Raw genomic sequence first — 17,146 nt, 5'->3', positions numbered from 1 at the left:
CACTGCTACAATTATAATGTTGCATTCAGAAGGTAAATCCCAGCATAATATGAAAACTTCCCATATTTCAAATTCTCATGTCTTTACAATCCACCAAAGTTACTATGGAAAAGTTACTCACTGTTCGATCTTCCAAGTACATTGTTTTTGATAAAAAGTCAATGCCGATGGTTGCCTGGAAGACAAGGAGAAAGTTTTCAACTTGAGAATATGGAAAGCAAACAAGTCTATTTCTATTGTAGTGTGAGCCCTCATTTGCCTATATGGCAGAATGAAAACAAGAATTTGTTCTGAGTGTTTGCTCAAGTCATATAAGATATGAAGAGCTAATAGCAAATGACAGTATTAACCACTAGCTTATTCTAACCAAGGAGTGCCCTAGTTTATGTGGGGCCTAATATTCTCTTACCTGAATTTTTGCAGTTCCACCCTATTTACTAGGATTTAGCTATTGGAATGTTCACCCCTCCCCTCTTCCTGTGAAACTATCACTGATGTGTTTCCCTTATAAATACTGATATTTGTCAACATTTGCTTATTTCTGATCTGAAGAAGGGGTTACCTTTGAAAGCTAATCATAAAATGAATTGAGTTAGGTATTACCTTATTTCTTTTGTTTTATTTCTAAATATTACCTTGAAAAATGGACTAACATAGCAACCACACCATTTCACAATAAAATGTACGATAGCCTCAAACTCCCTCCAACTTTTCTGTAAACATTTAAAAACTTGGCTATTTTCAAAAATGTAATACTTTCTCCTTCCTGCATCTTACACCCATCTAACCTTCTTTACACTTATTCCTTTTCCCTCCATTGGAGTTCCTTTCCATCACAACTTCTGTAAACCGCGACGAGCTCTACGATTGCGGAGATGGTGCGGTATATAAACCTAAGGTTTAGTTTAGCCTATAAAATGTGTCTATTAGAAATATGGTATAGCAAAGATACTTATCTGTAGCAGGTGTTCTCTGAGAACAGCATGTATATATTCTCACATGTGGGATGACGTTATCCATGGAACCCAGTATGGACACAAAGCAGGTGTACTGTCGCTTTCAATTTTAAGGCAGTGCCTGTATTGCGCAACTTCGTATCGTCTGCAAATTTAATCGCCTCACTCGTCGTACCAATTTCCAGGTCGTTTATAACTATGTTGAAGAGCATGAGTCCAAGCACCGAACCCTGCGGCACTCCACTCGTGATGCTTTTCCAGTCCGAGTATGGTCCATTCACCCCCACTCTCTGTTTCCTACCCGCTAGCCAGTTTTTAATCCATGTGAGTATTTGACCCTTGATTCCATGGCTCGCAATTTTTCAAAGTAGTTGTTCATGCAGAACCTTGTCAAACGCCTTCTGAAAATCCAAATATACAATGTCAACTGGGTCACCCTTGTCTATCTGCCTGTTTACTCCCTCGAAGAAGTGCAGCAAGTTCGTCAAGGGAAGGAACAAGCTTGCCTTGGTAGTCTACTGCAGTGTTTCTCAACTCAGTCCTGGAGTATCCCCTTGCCAGTCAAGTTTTCAGGATATACACAATGAATATGCATGAAAGAAATTTGCATATACTAGAGGCAGTGAATACAAATCAACTTTATGTATATTCATTGTGGATATCCTGAAAACCTGACTAGCAAGGTTTCCTCCAGGATCTAGTTGAGAAACACTGGTCTAGTGGGGCCCTCTCACCCTTGTTCCCCCCTTCCCCTCCCTCAATTTCAAAAAATTTCCCTGTTGTCTACTGGGATTTCCCATCCCCTACCCAAAGAACCCTTACCTTACATGAAGCAGGAGCAATGCCCACTCACTCCTGCCTCTGCTGCAGTCATCTTTAAAATGTAGCGCCCTGCTCTGTGCAGTGCATTCTGGGATGCATGGTGCAGGGCCCATCACAATCTGAAAGAATGCACCGCATGGAGCAGGGAACATGGGCAAGAGCGAGTGGCATTGCTCCTGTCTCATTTAAGTAACAGGGTCTGGGGGGGTTAATAGACACCAGGAAATTTATTTTTTAAATCCAGTTGGGGGCTGGAGATGGGATTGGGGTGGCAGAATGGGAAGAGGTACTGCTTGCCTGCAGCTTTTTTTTCCCCCTTTTTAAATGTCACCCTTCCTTGGGCACAGACAGGAAAGGTGACATTTAGCAAAGAGCTGCGGATTATTGCCACAATTTTAATGCAGTAGTAATTTGCATGCTCATTGATTACAGCATGCTGCAGTATTTTTCTATTGCTTATTTTGCGGTAGAGAACAGGCTTTCTGCATGGGTTCCCAAGGCAGGTAAGAATTGAGACTTAAGAACCTAAATAGGTATAACCTAGAGAGTCAAGGAAATGTTATAAATTACTTTGCTTTACACAATTTAATAGCTGCTCATAGCCTCTCTCAAAAACCAAACCAAACCAAAAAACCCTAAAAAGCAATCATACATGATGTAAACAAAATACATTACATAGAAAGATGACGGCAGAAAAGGGCCATAGCTCATCAAGTCTGCCCATTCTACTGATCCACCCCCCTAAGTCTACTCTCCTAGAGATCCCACACCTAATGACCCAATTCCTTAACTCGACCCTCGTAGGGATCCCACATAGGCATCCCATTTATTCTTAAAATCTGGCACGCTGTTGGCCTCGATCACCTATACTGGAAGCTCGTTCCAATGATCAACCACTCTTTCGGTGAAGAAATACTTCCTGGTGTCACCATGAAATTTCCCGCCCCTGAATTTGAGCAGATGCCCTCTTGTGGCCGAGGGTCCTTTGAGAAAGAAAATATCATCTTCCACCTTGACACGTCCGGTGATGTATTTAAATGTCTCAATCATGTCTCCCCTCTCCCTGCGTTCTTCAAGATTGTAGAGCTGCAATTTGTTCAGTCTCGCTTCGTAAGAGAGACCCTTGAGCCCCGAGACCATCCTGGAGGCCATCCGTTGAACAGACTCGACTCTTAGCACATCTTTATGGTAATGTGGCCTCCAGAATTGCACACAGTATTCCAGATGAGGTCTAACCATGGTTCTGTACAATGGCATTGTGTTTGAATACTTGGAAGCCACAGAACTAGGACAGACAATGAGGAGCATTTTCAAAAGAAGGTCCTGCTCATAACAGCCCAAAAAACAGCTCTCTCACAGCCATTTTTAAACAGAAAAAAATGTATTTCCTTGTACTGAAACATCCAAATAAACACCCATTAAAAAAAAGTAAGTCCAAATTATGAATGCCAAAAAGAGCAGGTAAGAAAACGTCTGTCTGGCATTATTTGTACTAAAATGACCATACAGACATCCCTTTAGATGAGAGGTGCAGTGGATTTTAAACTATAGGATCCAGGTACAAATCCCACCTTAATTATTTTATATGTTATTATTAGCCCTCTGGAACATGTAAAACGCTATAGTACCTAAATGTTCACCACTACAATTGCCATCACACTTACAGGAGTCTTATAAATTCAGGTACGTTAAGTGTTTATGTTCCAGGAGGGCTCATATTTGACAGAAATAAAAACTGAAGTGGGAGTTACATCTGGGTCCCATTGTTCAAAGTGCATTGCACTTACAACTTCCTACTTTATTAGGAATGGCCATAATACCTAAAGCTGCCATAGAACCTAGAATCCACTGTCACTTTCCCTTCTTAGAGAGTGAAGTAGGGTGGGGTACAGATCAGTAACCACTGAGAGATTAAAGAGGGTTCATGCCGTCATTCCTCTAATAGTCAGCTGCCCAATCAGGACTTTTTTTTTGTTTTTGTTTTAAATCCTGGATTTGCTTGAAACAGGTCTAGATGAAATGTCTTTTGCCTTGGAACCTGTTCCATTATTGCTGAAAAAGACATTTTACTTTTGGGCCCGCCCAGTTAAAACATGCCTCCAACCCTTGCTATTTGAACAAACTGCAATGTAAAATGTCCAGTTATGCCTTTGGATGTTTTTTGGCCATGGTTTGGATGTTTTTTGGCTATTGATCCTTGATGGCGATCTTTCGCTCTCTGACCATGTCTCCCAAGTAGTAGCTCTGACAGCTACAGAAAAATCAGACGATACTTTTCGGAACTGGACTTCTCTCAGTTACTCTATGCCTTCATCCTTTCCCATATGGACTACTGTAATGCACTCCTAAATGGGCTTACTGTAAAAAACCTCCATTGACTACAATGAGTACAAAATGCCACCATCCACCTCCTGAGAGTCTCTACATACAAGACCCGATCGCCCTGGCGTTGCGTGCTGCCCACTGGTTGCCGAATGACAAACAATGGATTTTCAAAGGCCTAATGCTGGCCTACAAACTCTTCCACAACATGGTATCGGCCTATATGGCCTCCAAACTTCCACACTATAGCCCGAATCGACCACTTCGCTTGCAAGAAGAAGAGAGACTATATGCGCCTCGGGACATGCCTTCACCTTGATTGCCTGAAAAAGATCTTACTCGCACTACCTACCACATCTCTGGAACAAACTACCTACCAACATAAGATCATTACAAGGCCTACTGAACTTCAGGAAATCTATAAAGATACACCTATTCGACTGATCCTGCGTCAATCCAAATCCTCCAGACCCTCTGACAAAGGGCCCCCGAATGCTCCACTATCTTGAATCTCAAAAGCTGATGAGCTCCGTCCTATGTCCGACCATACCACATTCTATCATATAATGTTCTACCACACTGTGTCATACTGTTCACACCAGTGTCCTCCTACATCATACTATATGCCATATTTACCATACTGTATCTGCCATACTATGTCTGCCATGTTATGATCTCTCATGTCATGTTTGCCGTACGTTTGCCATTCCATGTCTTCCATGCTGTTTGTTATGCACGTTTGCCTTACCATTTTGCCAAGTCATGTCATGCTATATTAACCATGTTTTGTAAAACTGTTTGCCATGCTATTTTGCTGAACCATACTCACTATGTCTCAGCATTTACCATGCTTTGTTAGCTATATGTTTTGCCATCTTGTCTAGTTTACCATGCTGTTATCATACTATGTCTGAGAATGCAGCACCGTGGTTGGTGGTGCGTGCAGGCCCACGCTGATCTTTGTGACCCTGGGCATCACCTGCTCCCCCACTGCCCCATGTACATTAGATAATGCGAGCCCACCAGGACAGTCGGGGAATTATGCTTAAGTGCTTGAATAAATGTAGGTAAACCATTCTGAGCTCCCCTGAAAGAACAGTATAGAAAATTAAATACATAAATAGAGACATCCATCTGCTTAGAAAATGAGCACCAATGCTCCACTGCGAGGGCACAGTCTCAGGAGCACCAGTGGGAATTTTTTTCACAGAAAAGGGGTGGATTCCTGAATACTCTTCCAGAAGTGTACGATGGAACTGAAGCAACTGCAAATTCTCCAAACCCAAAAGTGAGAGTAATTTTTTTGATTGATTCAGCCATTTTGAAAGAGCTAGTCTTCTACTGCTTAAACTACATTGGTTACCAGTGAAAAAAAACCAAACAGATTCACTACAAGCTAGCTTGTGAGACTTACAAAGCTATCTACAGAGAGAATTCCAACAGACTAGAGTCCAACATTAAAATTACAACACACACCCTCATTCAAGGTCTATGTAGCGCTTCAAGATACCACTCCCATCTTCCAAAGAAATATGTCAGAAGAAGATGTTTCCATCCACCTTTGAATTCTTAGGACTACACATCTGGAAGTCTGCAAACATATTTGTTACAACTGATCACATACTGTCATTTCAGGAAAAAGCTAAAGACATACCCTTTCCCCCTTTTAATTACTAAATGCTGTCCAAAGACTTCATCCCCATCCCATCTCTGTTACCTCATGTTAGATTCGCTTATCTCCAGCCTAGATTCACTAATGTAAAACCCTCTTGATGTCAGCTGCATTGATTCCATGTTGAAATTTCCAGGATACAAGAAACTGCATTGCATTGTATTGTATGGAGACAAAAACAGTACACTTCTCCCTCCGTATATATGGTGATTGGGGATGAATAGTCCCACGAATACGGCAAAACCGCGAAAATAAGTATCAGAGGAGAAAAGAGAGCATAAACTACAAACGAGAAGCGTGCGATCAACCCTTTTACCTTCTTTTGCTATCCTTTGTGGCAGCCACCCACATCCATTCACACCCACTCCCGCGCTCCATATTAAAACTCTCCCTCCTCAACGGTCAGGCCCTGAGGCCAAACCCACCTCCCCGCGTGCACCCTGCCCCTTAGGCGATGTGTGCATTTCAAGCTTCCCTCTGAGCAGCCTCCTTCACCTTTAATTGGACAGCTGTAGGTGCTCGACTGGTTCTCGGCCCAGAAGTGTGCGGGGGCTCGGTGGATTTGGCAAGTGTGATAACCAGACTCGTCGCAGCCGCAAGCCATCTTGCTAGAAAACAGGCAAGCAAGGGGCTTGCAGTCTGTCTTCGCTCACTCCTTGGCTCTCCTCTCCTATGTGGCTGTGAAAAATTATTCTTGGTAACATAAAATGTGCCATGGGGGGGGGGGGAGGAGTCAGCATGCCAAAAACAGCAAATACAGAGGGAGAAGTGTAATGGAATTCCAAAGGACACCTGTTAAAGAGATCCTCTGTTGTCAACAAGTGCAAACCAGGCACTGGATGCTTTAGCTCAAAGAAGCAATGCAATGACTTTTGCATTTCTGAGAAAAAAGAGAAAGGGGAGAAAGAACAAAGATACTTAACCGTAGCAGGTCCTCTGAGGACAGCAGGCATATATTCTCATATGTAGGTGATGTCATCTGTGAGACCCGTTATGGAGAATGTCATTTTAAATCTTTAGGCAGTGACCATACTGAGTGCATGCCGGTGCCATGCTGCTCAACTATTTTTTCTCTTTATGCCTTTAGAAAATATCTAAAGACTTTTTTTTTCAAAAACTCTTAACATACATAATTTCATCTGAGGAATCAGAACAACCTCTCCTTATGTAAACCAAGTGGAGCCTCTATTGTTTAGAGCAGTGTATCGCAAACTGTGTGTCTCCTGAGATTTTAGGTGTGCCGCAACATACTGGCAAGGAGGAGAGTCATCCACGCCAGCTGACGCCTACAGGACATGCCTCTCTTGGTGAGAGGCATGTCCTGTAGGCGGTCAGCCGGCGCAGACGATTCTCCTCCTCTCCTTGCACCTCCCGGATCCCTCCACCAAAGCGGGTTGCGTCCAGACGGGCCTCCGCGCAAGTGCGGATGTTGACATGATGTCACGCATGTGCGTGATGTCATTGCATTGACATCCACACACGTCCAGGTGCCTTCTGGTCGGGGCACTGGATTTAGTGTGCTGCGGGCCAGAAAGTTTGCGAGACACTAGTCTAGAGGATGATCCAGTATATAAACCAGATAATTGGATTGGATTGGCTCATGGGGCCATCATTCAGTAAAAAAGCTAAGCCACCAAACTAGGGGAGGTGGATGGGTTGCGAGACTATATGCCTGCTGTGCTCAAAGAACATCTGCTACAGGTAAGTATTTTTTATTTTTTTCAAGGACAAGCAGGCATAATATTCTCACATGTGGGATCATGACTCTGGACAAAGAGGATGGATATATAAACATGATCTTGGCGATAGTTGGAGGGAAAGTAAGTAAAAAGATTCTGCAGAACTGCTTCTCTGAAAGTGCTTGTCTGTTCTGGAGTTTTGTTCCAAGCAGTAGTGAGAAGTAAAGGAACGGATTGAGGACCGAGCAGCCGCTTTGCAGATGTCCTCCATAAATGCAGAGTGGAAATGAGCCACCAAAGTAGCAATAGCTTGGACATTGTGGGCTGTTACACAGCCCTGGAGCATCAGCCCAGACCGAGTATATGCGAAGGAGATACAATCAACTAGCCAAGTGGACATAGTTCTATTAGGATCAAAAGCCACCAAAAGCTGGGAGAATGATCTATGAAGTTTATAATAATAATAATAATTTATTTCTTATATACCGCCAAAGCCGTAGTAGTTCGAGGCGGTTTACAACAAAGAAGGACTGGATAATCAGCGAATGTAGGTACAGTCAGAGAAAATAGGTACAACAAGGAAGGGCAGGACAGTCTGCGTAAAGGTACAATCAGTGATTGTAGGTAAAACAAAGAGGTACAATCAGTGAATATAGGTATAACAAAGAGGGGGTTGGATAGTCTGCGAAAATAAGTACAATCAGCAAATGAATATACAGTTTAAATGGATATGCAGGATACATGTGTGATAAAAAAAGAGGCCATAGGTTGGGCATAAAGGTCTTAGGTTATAAATCGGTTAAATAGATTAGCTTTTAGTAGTTTCCTGAAGTTTAGGTAGGATGATGAGCGCGAGATAATGTTGGCCAACCAATTATTAAGCTGACCTGCTTGGAAGGCGAGGGTTCTATTCAGGTATCTTTTGTAACGGCAGGCCTTTAGAGTTGGATGGCTAAACAGATGGGTTCTGCATGTGGGTTTGGATGGGCGGTCTAAGATAAAATGGGGTACCAAGTATAAAGGGGCCAAACCAAGGATGGATTTGAAACAGAAACAGGCAAACTTGAATTGCACTCTTGCTTCCAAGGATAGCCAGTGGAGTTTTTGGTAGTAGGGCGTTAAGTGTTCCCATTTTTTTAGTCCAAAGATCAGACGGATAGCAGAGTTTTGGATGATTCATAGTCTTTGAATGTTTTTTTTTTAAAGATCCCAGGTAGATGATGTTGCAGTAATCGAGTAAGCTTAAGATGGAGGATTGTACAAGTAAGCGGAATGAGAAGGCGTCGAAGTACTTTCTGATGGTTCTAAACTTCCATAAGATGGAGAAGCCTTTTCTGACCAGGTCGGTGTGTGTTTCGAGGGTAAGGTTGCAGTCAAGAGTCACTCCTAGAATTTTTAAGGAGTTTGCTGTGGGAAAGACTTGCCCATTCAAGGAGATTGATGGATCTTTGATTTTGTCGTTCGGACTCACCAGGAAGAATTTGTTTTTTTCTGAATTGAGTTTCAGTTTGAAATCGGCCATCCATAGTTCGATTTGCGTTAAGATTGATGCTAGGTGATTAATTATCTCAGGGGTTATGTTAGTTAGGGGAAAGACTAAGGTGATGTCATCGGCATAGATGTAGAATTTAGTCTTCAAGCTTTGCAGTAGGTTACCTAGAGTGATCAGGTAGATGTTGAACAGCGTGGGGGACAGGGGGGAGCCCTGGAGGACTCCACAAGCGTTAACCCAGCTGACAGAGTGAGTATTGTCACTGTAAACTTGGTAAGAGCGTTTACCTAGGAAACCATTTTAAAACGTTGCCTGAGAGACCGATTGACTCCAACAGTCCAGAAGAATGGCATGATCAACCATGTCGAAGGCACTACTAAGATCAAATTGCAGTACTAGTGCACTGACTAAATAGGTTATGAAGGTAGTCTAGAAGGGAAGCGATGACCATTTCAGTGCTGTGTCCGGAACGAAAACCTGACTGGTTAGCATTTAGAATGTTGAATTTGTCAAGATAGGTTGTTAAATCTTGGTTGACCAGACCTTCCATCAACTTTGTAAAAGGAATACTCGCAATGGGTCTGTAATTAGATGTAAGGGAGATAGAATCCTTGGGGTTTTTTACAATCGGAGTGATAAGTATCTGGCCTAGGTCCTCAGGAAATGTGCCTGATTGTAGCTGGAAGGAGAGCCAGGTGTGTAGCTTGGCTTTGAAGGTGGTCGGGGCAACTTTCATTACATTTGGTGGACAGCAGTCTAGTTTGCAGTGGGAATTGGCATATTTGAGTAAAATTTGCAGAATTGTTGCCATGTGGAGGTGGTGAAGTTATTCCAGAACAGATCAGCCCTGGATTTGTCATCGTGGAGCTGAGCAACTGGGTAGTTCAGATGGTTGTTGGTAGGGTGCATCTGAGATTGGAGATTTTGTTGTTGAAAAACTCGGCCAGGTCGTTGGCTGGTGGGGGGAGTCTGAGGAAGGGCGGGTAAGGGTCTGAATATCGTAGAAGTTGTTGACTATTTTGAATAGGTTTTTGATATCTGGTTTGGGGGAGCCGATTTTTTGGGCATAAAAGTTAGTGCGTTTGGTGATTATAAGATTTTTGTAGTCTTTTAGTTTTGTTCTCCAATTGGCTCTATCTATGCTGTCCTTGGATTTCAGCCATAATCTTTCCAATTTTCGAAGTTCCCGTTTTACTGATCCTAGTTCGGCATCAAACCAGCCGTCCAGATTTTTGTTTCTCATTTTCTTTGTTTTAATGGGGGCCATTGTGTTTAGGTTCTGTGTGCTTGTGTTTGTCCAGGAGTCAACCATAAAGGAGTCAGGGTCCGGGTTGGAAGAGATGTCGTAGTGGGACCAGAATTCCACTGGGTTAATTAAGCCTCTTGTGGATAACATAAGAACATAAGCAATGCCTCTGCTGGGTCAGACCTGAGGTCCATCTTGCCCAGCAGTCCGCTCACGCGGCGGCCCAACAGGTCCAGGACCTGAGTAGTAATCCTCTATTTATACCCTTCTATTCCCTTTTCCAGCAGGAAAATGTCCAATCTTCTCTTAAATCCCAGTACTGTATTCTGCCCTATAACGTCCTTTGGAAGCGCATTCCAAGTGTCCACCACACGTTGGGTAAAGAAGAACTTCCTGGCATTTGTATTGAATCTGTTCCCTTTCAACTTTTCCGAATGCCCTCTTGTTCTTTTATTTTTTGAAAGTTTGAAGAATCTGTCCCTCTCTACTCTCTCTATGCCCCTCATGATCTTATAAGTCTCTATCATATCCCCTCTAAGTCTCCTCTTCTCCAGGGAAAAGAGACCCAGTTTCTCCAATCTCTCAGCATATGAAAGGTTTTCCATCCCTTTTATCAGACGTGTCGCTCTTCTCTGAACTCTCTCGAGTAACGCCATATCCTTCTTAAGGTATGGCGACCAAAACTGGACGCAGTATTCCAGGTGTGGGCGCACCATCACCCGATACAGCGGCAGGATAACTTCTTTTGTCCTGGTTGTAATACCCTTCTTGATTATACCTAGCATTCTATTTGCTCTCTTAGCAGCTGCTGCGCACTGTGCCGTCGGCTTCATTGACCTGTCCACCATTATCCCCAAGTCCCTCTCTTGGGTACTCTCATTCAATAACATCCCTCCCATCGTATAGTTGTACCTCGGGTTTCTGCTTCCCACATGCAATACTTTACATTTCTCAACGTTGAACTTCATTTGCCATTTTGTCGCCCATTCCCCTAGTTTGTTCAAGTCTCTTTGCAATTCCTCACAGTCCTCTTTAGTCCGAGCTCCCCTAAATAGTTTGGTGTCATCTGCAAATTTTATTATCTCACACTTCGTCCCTGTTTCTAGATCATTTATGAATATATTAAATAACAGCGGCCCGAGCACCGAGCCCTGCGGAACACCACTCGTGACCCTCCTCCAGTCAGAGTAGTGGCCCTTCAACCCTACCCTTTGTTTCCTACCTGCCAACCAGTTTCTGATCCATCTATGTACGTCTCCGTCCACCCGTCCATTTCCTTCTTAGACCGTTTTGCTATCTTTGGATTGGATAAGTGATGTCTTGTTTGCCAGTTGAGATGGAAATTGCATAATCTATGGTCTGACCAGGTGGCTAGTTCCCAAAGAATCTTGGGGTAGATTTGTTCTTTGGTGGAGAAGGTTACTAGATCTAAATGGTGACCTTTATGATGGGTTTTTTCAGGGGTCGGTATGAAAAAGTCTAGTGAAGTGATGAGGGATAGTAAGTCTTTTGTGTCGCTCTGCTCAACCTGTTCTAGGTGGATATTCAGATCCCCGATCAGTAGGTTGTAGGGACCTGTAATTGAGTTAGTGAGGAGGAATTCTGAGAAGTTGTCTTTAGCAGCGGGCCATTTCTTAGGAGGGATGTAGAATAGGGTGAGAATTAAGCCATCTTCTAGTTGGTCTGACTGGAGTTTACAAGAAAGAATTTTGAGGTCTGTTGAGGATTTTGAGGCTAAGATGGTGGACTTGAATGACTCTCTTACTATGATGGCTAGTCCTCCTCCTCTTTCCCAGGTTCTGGGTAGAGATGTAATTTTAAACCCGGGTGGAAGATACTCGCGAATTATGATATCGGTGTCTGAGATCAGCCACGTTTCAGTTAGGAGGACTAAGTCGGGGTTGGTCTCTTCTAGCCAGTCTTTAACCAACCGAGTTTTGTTCCTGATGGATCGGATTTTGAGATAGAAACCTTGAACCTTTTTGTACTGAGGGGCGTCAACAGGAACAGAGAGGTAGTATGTCCAGGTAGTATAAGAGTACGTTTGCATCCAAGGTGTGAAGATTTGCCTCTCCAGGATGCATAAGCAGTTTTGGAACGATAATAGGCAGAACTATGGACTGGTTGAGATGTAATTCTGAGACAACTTTAGGTAGGAATTTTTGGATGCGTCTGAAGCACTACTCTATCATGGTACAATCTTGTGTAGGGAGGTCCAGTACAAGAGCCTGAAGTTCACTCAAACGGCTTGCAGAGGTGAGGGCAAATAGGAAAATGACTTTCCAAGTGAGAAGCTTGAGAAAGGAAAATATAAGTGGCTCAAATGGAGACTTCAAGTTTAGAGCAGATAGCACAATGTTAAGATCCTAAGCAACAGGTGGAGACTTGATGGGTGGTTTCGTGTGGAATAGGCCTTTCATGAAACGGGCTACAAGAGATCAACAGATAGGGGGGGGGGGGGGGTTTGTCCAAGGGAGTGTGAAACGCACCGATAGCACCAAAATATATGTGAATTGAATTGTTTTTTAGACCAGAGGTACAGAGGTGGAGAAGGTAGGTTAGTGTAGAAGGAAGTAGACAAATGACAGGTTCCAGAGAATGCAACTGCAGCCAAGAGGGAGAAAGCATTTATTTGCTCAGTAAAAGAAACCTTGCTGTTAGTGATAACAAGTAGGGCTGGGGTGAAGGAGGGATCCATTCTCAGTGGGTCACAACAGAGACCTAACCTTCGCCTTGATATACAGAACACCACACTCTCCAATAACTGTGTTAGATGACCTACTATCCATCCTTAGCAAACTGGTCATCACATACAACCAAATCATCATACTTAGAGACCTAAACTTTGCAAACTACCCACACAAGACCAAAGCCCCAGCATACTTAATCACTTCACTTTTGGACCAAAGCTTCCAACAAATGGTCCCCTTGCCGATTCACTCTGCAGGCTACATCCTAGACAAAATCTTTATTCGAAAAGATACTTTTCTCACCACACAAAACCCAGCCTGTACCCCAAACCAGTACCCTGGTCTGATCACCATTTGATCACATTCAACCACACCTACACAACAAAGCAACCATCAACCAGGAAGCAATCCCAACATAAGATGATAAACAACAAGGACACAATCAACCTAGAGAATCTCTCCATAGACCTTTCTAACCTAGCAGGAACATCAAAACCAAGTTCTCAATCTATTGACAAAGCTGCCATGGACTGACACACTGAGGTAAAAACCCCATATGAAGGGCTAGCCCCAAAGAGATCAAATACTACCCCCGCAAATATTCCTTCCCCTGGTTTACCAACAATTTAAGAACTAAGAAAAGAGAAGTAAGAAAAGCGGAAATGGTACAAATCCAGGCTTAATAGTGACAGGTCCAAATGGAAGGAACAGCATGAAGAATATAAAAAAGCCACCTGAGACTAAAAAGCAGTACTACATGAACAACTATTAAAGACCTCCAATAGATCAAAAATCCTTTTGAAACTAACAAAAAAGATACTCACAATGTTGCAAGGAGGCCATCAGTACCTTAACACTGAACTCGACAACAAAATGCTCTCAAGACTACTTCGCTGACAAAGTAGACAAAATATAGTCTTATCTTGACTGCCACGCTACAGACATTGTTCTCCAACGACTCAGACAAAACAATTAAAACCACAACTGGTAACCTAACTTCAAAATGGTCTCCCGCAACGACATCGCTGAAATACTAGACACAATTCGCCCTTCTGGCTCCAACCTGGACACGTCTTCCACACCTCCTAATGGCAGTGAAAGACGCCTTTGTAGACTCCATCCTTCCTCTCATCAACACCTCTCTACAAACAGGCGTAGTGCCCACAAACTAGAAGTTGGCAGTCACAGACCGATCTTGAAAAACCCATGTTCGACCCCAACGTGCCCAGTAACGTTAGACCTGTCTCCAACCTAATCTTCATCTCCAACATCCTGGAAAAAAACAGTGTTAAACCAATTACACTCCATCGACAAACAAGGCGCCCTAGACACCTTCCAATCTGGATTCAGGAAATTCCATAGTACTGAAACCATCCTTCTCGACATTGACGACTGCTGGAAACTCATGGACAAGGGTAATAATGTCCTTCTGGCACTGCTATAGATCTCAGTGCAGCGTTCCGACACTATTGTCCATCCTCTCCTCATTAAGTGGCTCTTTGAAATTGTAATTCAAGACATTACGCTACGATGGTTCTCCTCTTTCCTGAATAACAGATCCCAAAGCATTCTGCTTAACAACGCGCTATCGAAACCAATCAAATACAGTGTTCCACAGGGGGCTCTAATATCCCACCTATTATTTAATCTCTACTTTAGACCTGTCCTAGACATAGCCCATAAATATCAAATACAGAATCACTCTTTCACGGATGACATCCAACTGTACCTACTGCTAGGAAAAGCCCGTGATGCCCAAATTGCAAAACTCAACTCCTAAACTGCCTTTCAGAAATTAAAAATTGCATGTCCATCAACAAACTACAACTAAACACCTCCTAGACAGAACTCTTTTAGATCCGCAAAAATGCTGTAACCGCCCCCGTCCCTCACTGTGCTGGGACTCAACTACTATAACTGCAAAAGAATTGGATATCGTCTTTTTTTGTGAAGGGCCATCTTGATGGGATAAAAAGTTATTTTGCTCAACTGGCTTCAACCGGGCCCTCCCAGTTTGTCGCAGTGGTGAATGCAAATGCTTACTTTGCTCAAGATGGAGAGGCTTCAGGTTCAGGACTTGGACTCTCCAACGGGACGCAAGTTTAAGTGTACTTGGCGCACCTTTTGGGACACTTTGACCCCGAAGGTGCAGAGTTGTCTGTTGAACATATGATTTCTTTTGGCTACTGGTTCTGTTCATTCCTTCAATTCCAGTTCATTTCTATGTTTTGTTTTGTTTTTTTTGGGGGGAAGGGTTTGGTGGGATACCTTTTGTAAACACTGCACTGTATTTACTTTATTTTGCACTTTTTCAATAAAAAAGATTTACCCATAACCGCAAAAGACCAAGTGTGCAGCCTAGGAATACGCCTTGACTGCAACCTGTCGTTTTCCAAATATTAGAGAATGGCATGGGGACAAATTTTTCCCTATCCCCACAGGAACTCATTTCCCCCTCCTGTCAGGTTCTTTTCCTGTCCCTGCTCCATTTCTGAAAGCTCTGTTCTCATCTGTACAAGCCTCAAACACTTTAAAATCATAAGTGTTCAAGGCTTGTGCGGTTAAGGCAGAGCTTACAGGACTGGGGCAGGGACAACGACAAAACTCACGGGAATGGGATAGGGAAATTGAGTTCCTGCAGGAACAGGGAAAAAATTTGTCTTCCCAACCATATCTTTCAGGTGGTATCTTCCTAATTTCACTACCTGCAACAACGCTGAACAATAAGGAACCACTTTTCAGAGTCTGATCTCACCCACTCTGCGCCTTAGTACTCTCCCGCATGGATTACTGTAATGCGCTATTTCACAGTCTCACGGCGAAGAATGCACAACATCTTCAGCACGGCAATCAGGCTTCTAAAAACCTCCTTGCCTGCAACCCTGTCTCCCAGGCTCTAGCGTCAGCTCACCGACTGCCCGTAGCCAAATATGGTGTCTTCAAGGACCTAATGTTAATGTTCAAATCTTTACATGGCATGGCACCAGGCTACATGATGGCTAAGCTTCTTCCGTATGTGGCGACAAGAGGTCACAGCAAATGTCCTGATGTTCAGGAACTAGACACTGGACAAACCAATGTGGGCCAGAACATGTTATATCAAGAACAAGTTACATCAAGAATATTTATTAAATCCACTTAGTTCCCTCTTTAACATGGAGGGGAAACAGCCGGGGAGCTCGAGTAACTAGGATTCCAAAAAACAGTTGACGTTTCCAGGAGGAAAAAAGGGCTTGGAGTCGCTCAAAAGCCAAAAAATGAAAAGTTTAAAAAAGAAAAATTTGAACCAGTCAAGGAAAATACTTGAACACAATAAAAACAATAAATTATGAAGAAAACAAATGTGGGAAGGCAAAAAAAGGTAAAAGCTTGATGTACTGAGATGAAAACTGAAGACACGGCTTCTCAGCTCTGCAGAAAACAAAGAACTGATGGTCCTGCAAGCTGACATCAGGTGGGAAGGCACTGGCACATGCGCAATATGGACACTGCCTAAAGTGACAGTGAATCTGTGTTCCGTGGATGATGTCACCCTTATGTGATAATATTATACCTGCTTGTCCTTGGAGAATAACGCGAACAATCCTATTTAGCAGGCAAGACAGAAATATCTACTGCCATCTAAATGTAACACCTTGGACTACCATTGGAAAGGCATGAGCTAAATGCTAAGTAAATAAAAGTGAACAGAATTATAGAACAGGCAGTCCCTGGATAAGAACGTCTGATTTACATCAGATTCATACTTATGAACCGGGGTCCTGCCTCTCCCTTTCTGTGTCAATATGACCCTCCTCCTCCCTTCCATGTCCCAAACACGCCCCTCGTTATTCTTCCCTCCATTCTGCGTCCCAAATTCATGCCACCATCCATCTGGTGTTTTACCTCCGCTGGCCAGCTGCCTCCGCCCAGCCACACTTCTCTTTGCAAAAGTGCAAGCAGAGGCTCCTGCATGCGGCTGACCCGGAAGCCTTCCCTCTGACATCAGAGGGAAGGTTTCCAGGTCAATTTCAAAGAGCCACTCAATGAGGACAGGATGGACAATAGCTGTGGACCACATGGTCATAGCTTTGCGAAGAGAACTTCAACTGGGAGTAGGCAGCCAGCCAGCAGGGTTAAACATCCATGGGAGGGAGGCAGGCATGAATTTGAGACACAGAACGGAGGGAAGGACGACGAGGGGTGCATTAGGACACAGAAGGTTGGAGGAAGGTCACGTTGGGACAGGGAGAGAGAAGAGGTGGTGCATTGGCATAGGAAGGGATAA

At 43.4% G+C, this 17,146-nt stretch overlaps 1 protein-coding gene across 2 annotated transcripts in view; it reads right to left on the bottom strand.

Moving 5' to 3' along the window:
* The window catches only part of RAB6A (RAB6A, member RAS oncogene family), a 165,985-nt gene that overhangs the window by 40,979 nt on the left and 107,860 nt on the right, over positions 1 to 17,146 (bottom strand). For both annotated transcript variants that reach the window (XM_033947851.1, XM_033947850.1), the window contains exon 3: positions 122 to 175. In XM_033947851.1, coding sequence (XP_033803742.1) covers positions 122 to 175 — 54 coding nt within the window. The remainder of the gene's footprint in view (positions 1 to 121; positions 176 to 17,146) is intronic.

This window comes from Geotrypetes seraphini, chromosome 6 (genome assembly GCF_902459505.1).
Source record: "Geotrypetes seraphini chromosome 6, aGeoSer1.1, whole genome shotgun sequence".
NCBI classification, from domain to species: Eukaryota; Metazoa; Chordata; class Amphibia; order Gymnophiona; family Dermophiidae; genus Geotrypetes; species Geotrypetes seraphini.
Note: the sequence above shows the minus strand (reverse complement) of the source record. Positions and strands in the feature narration are given on the sequence as shown.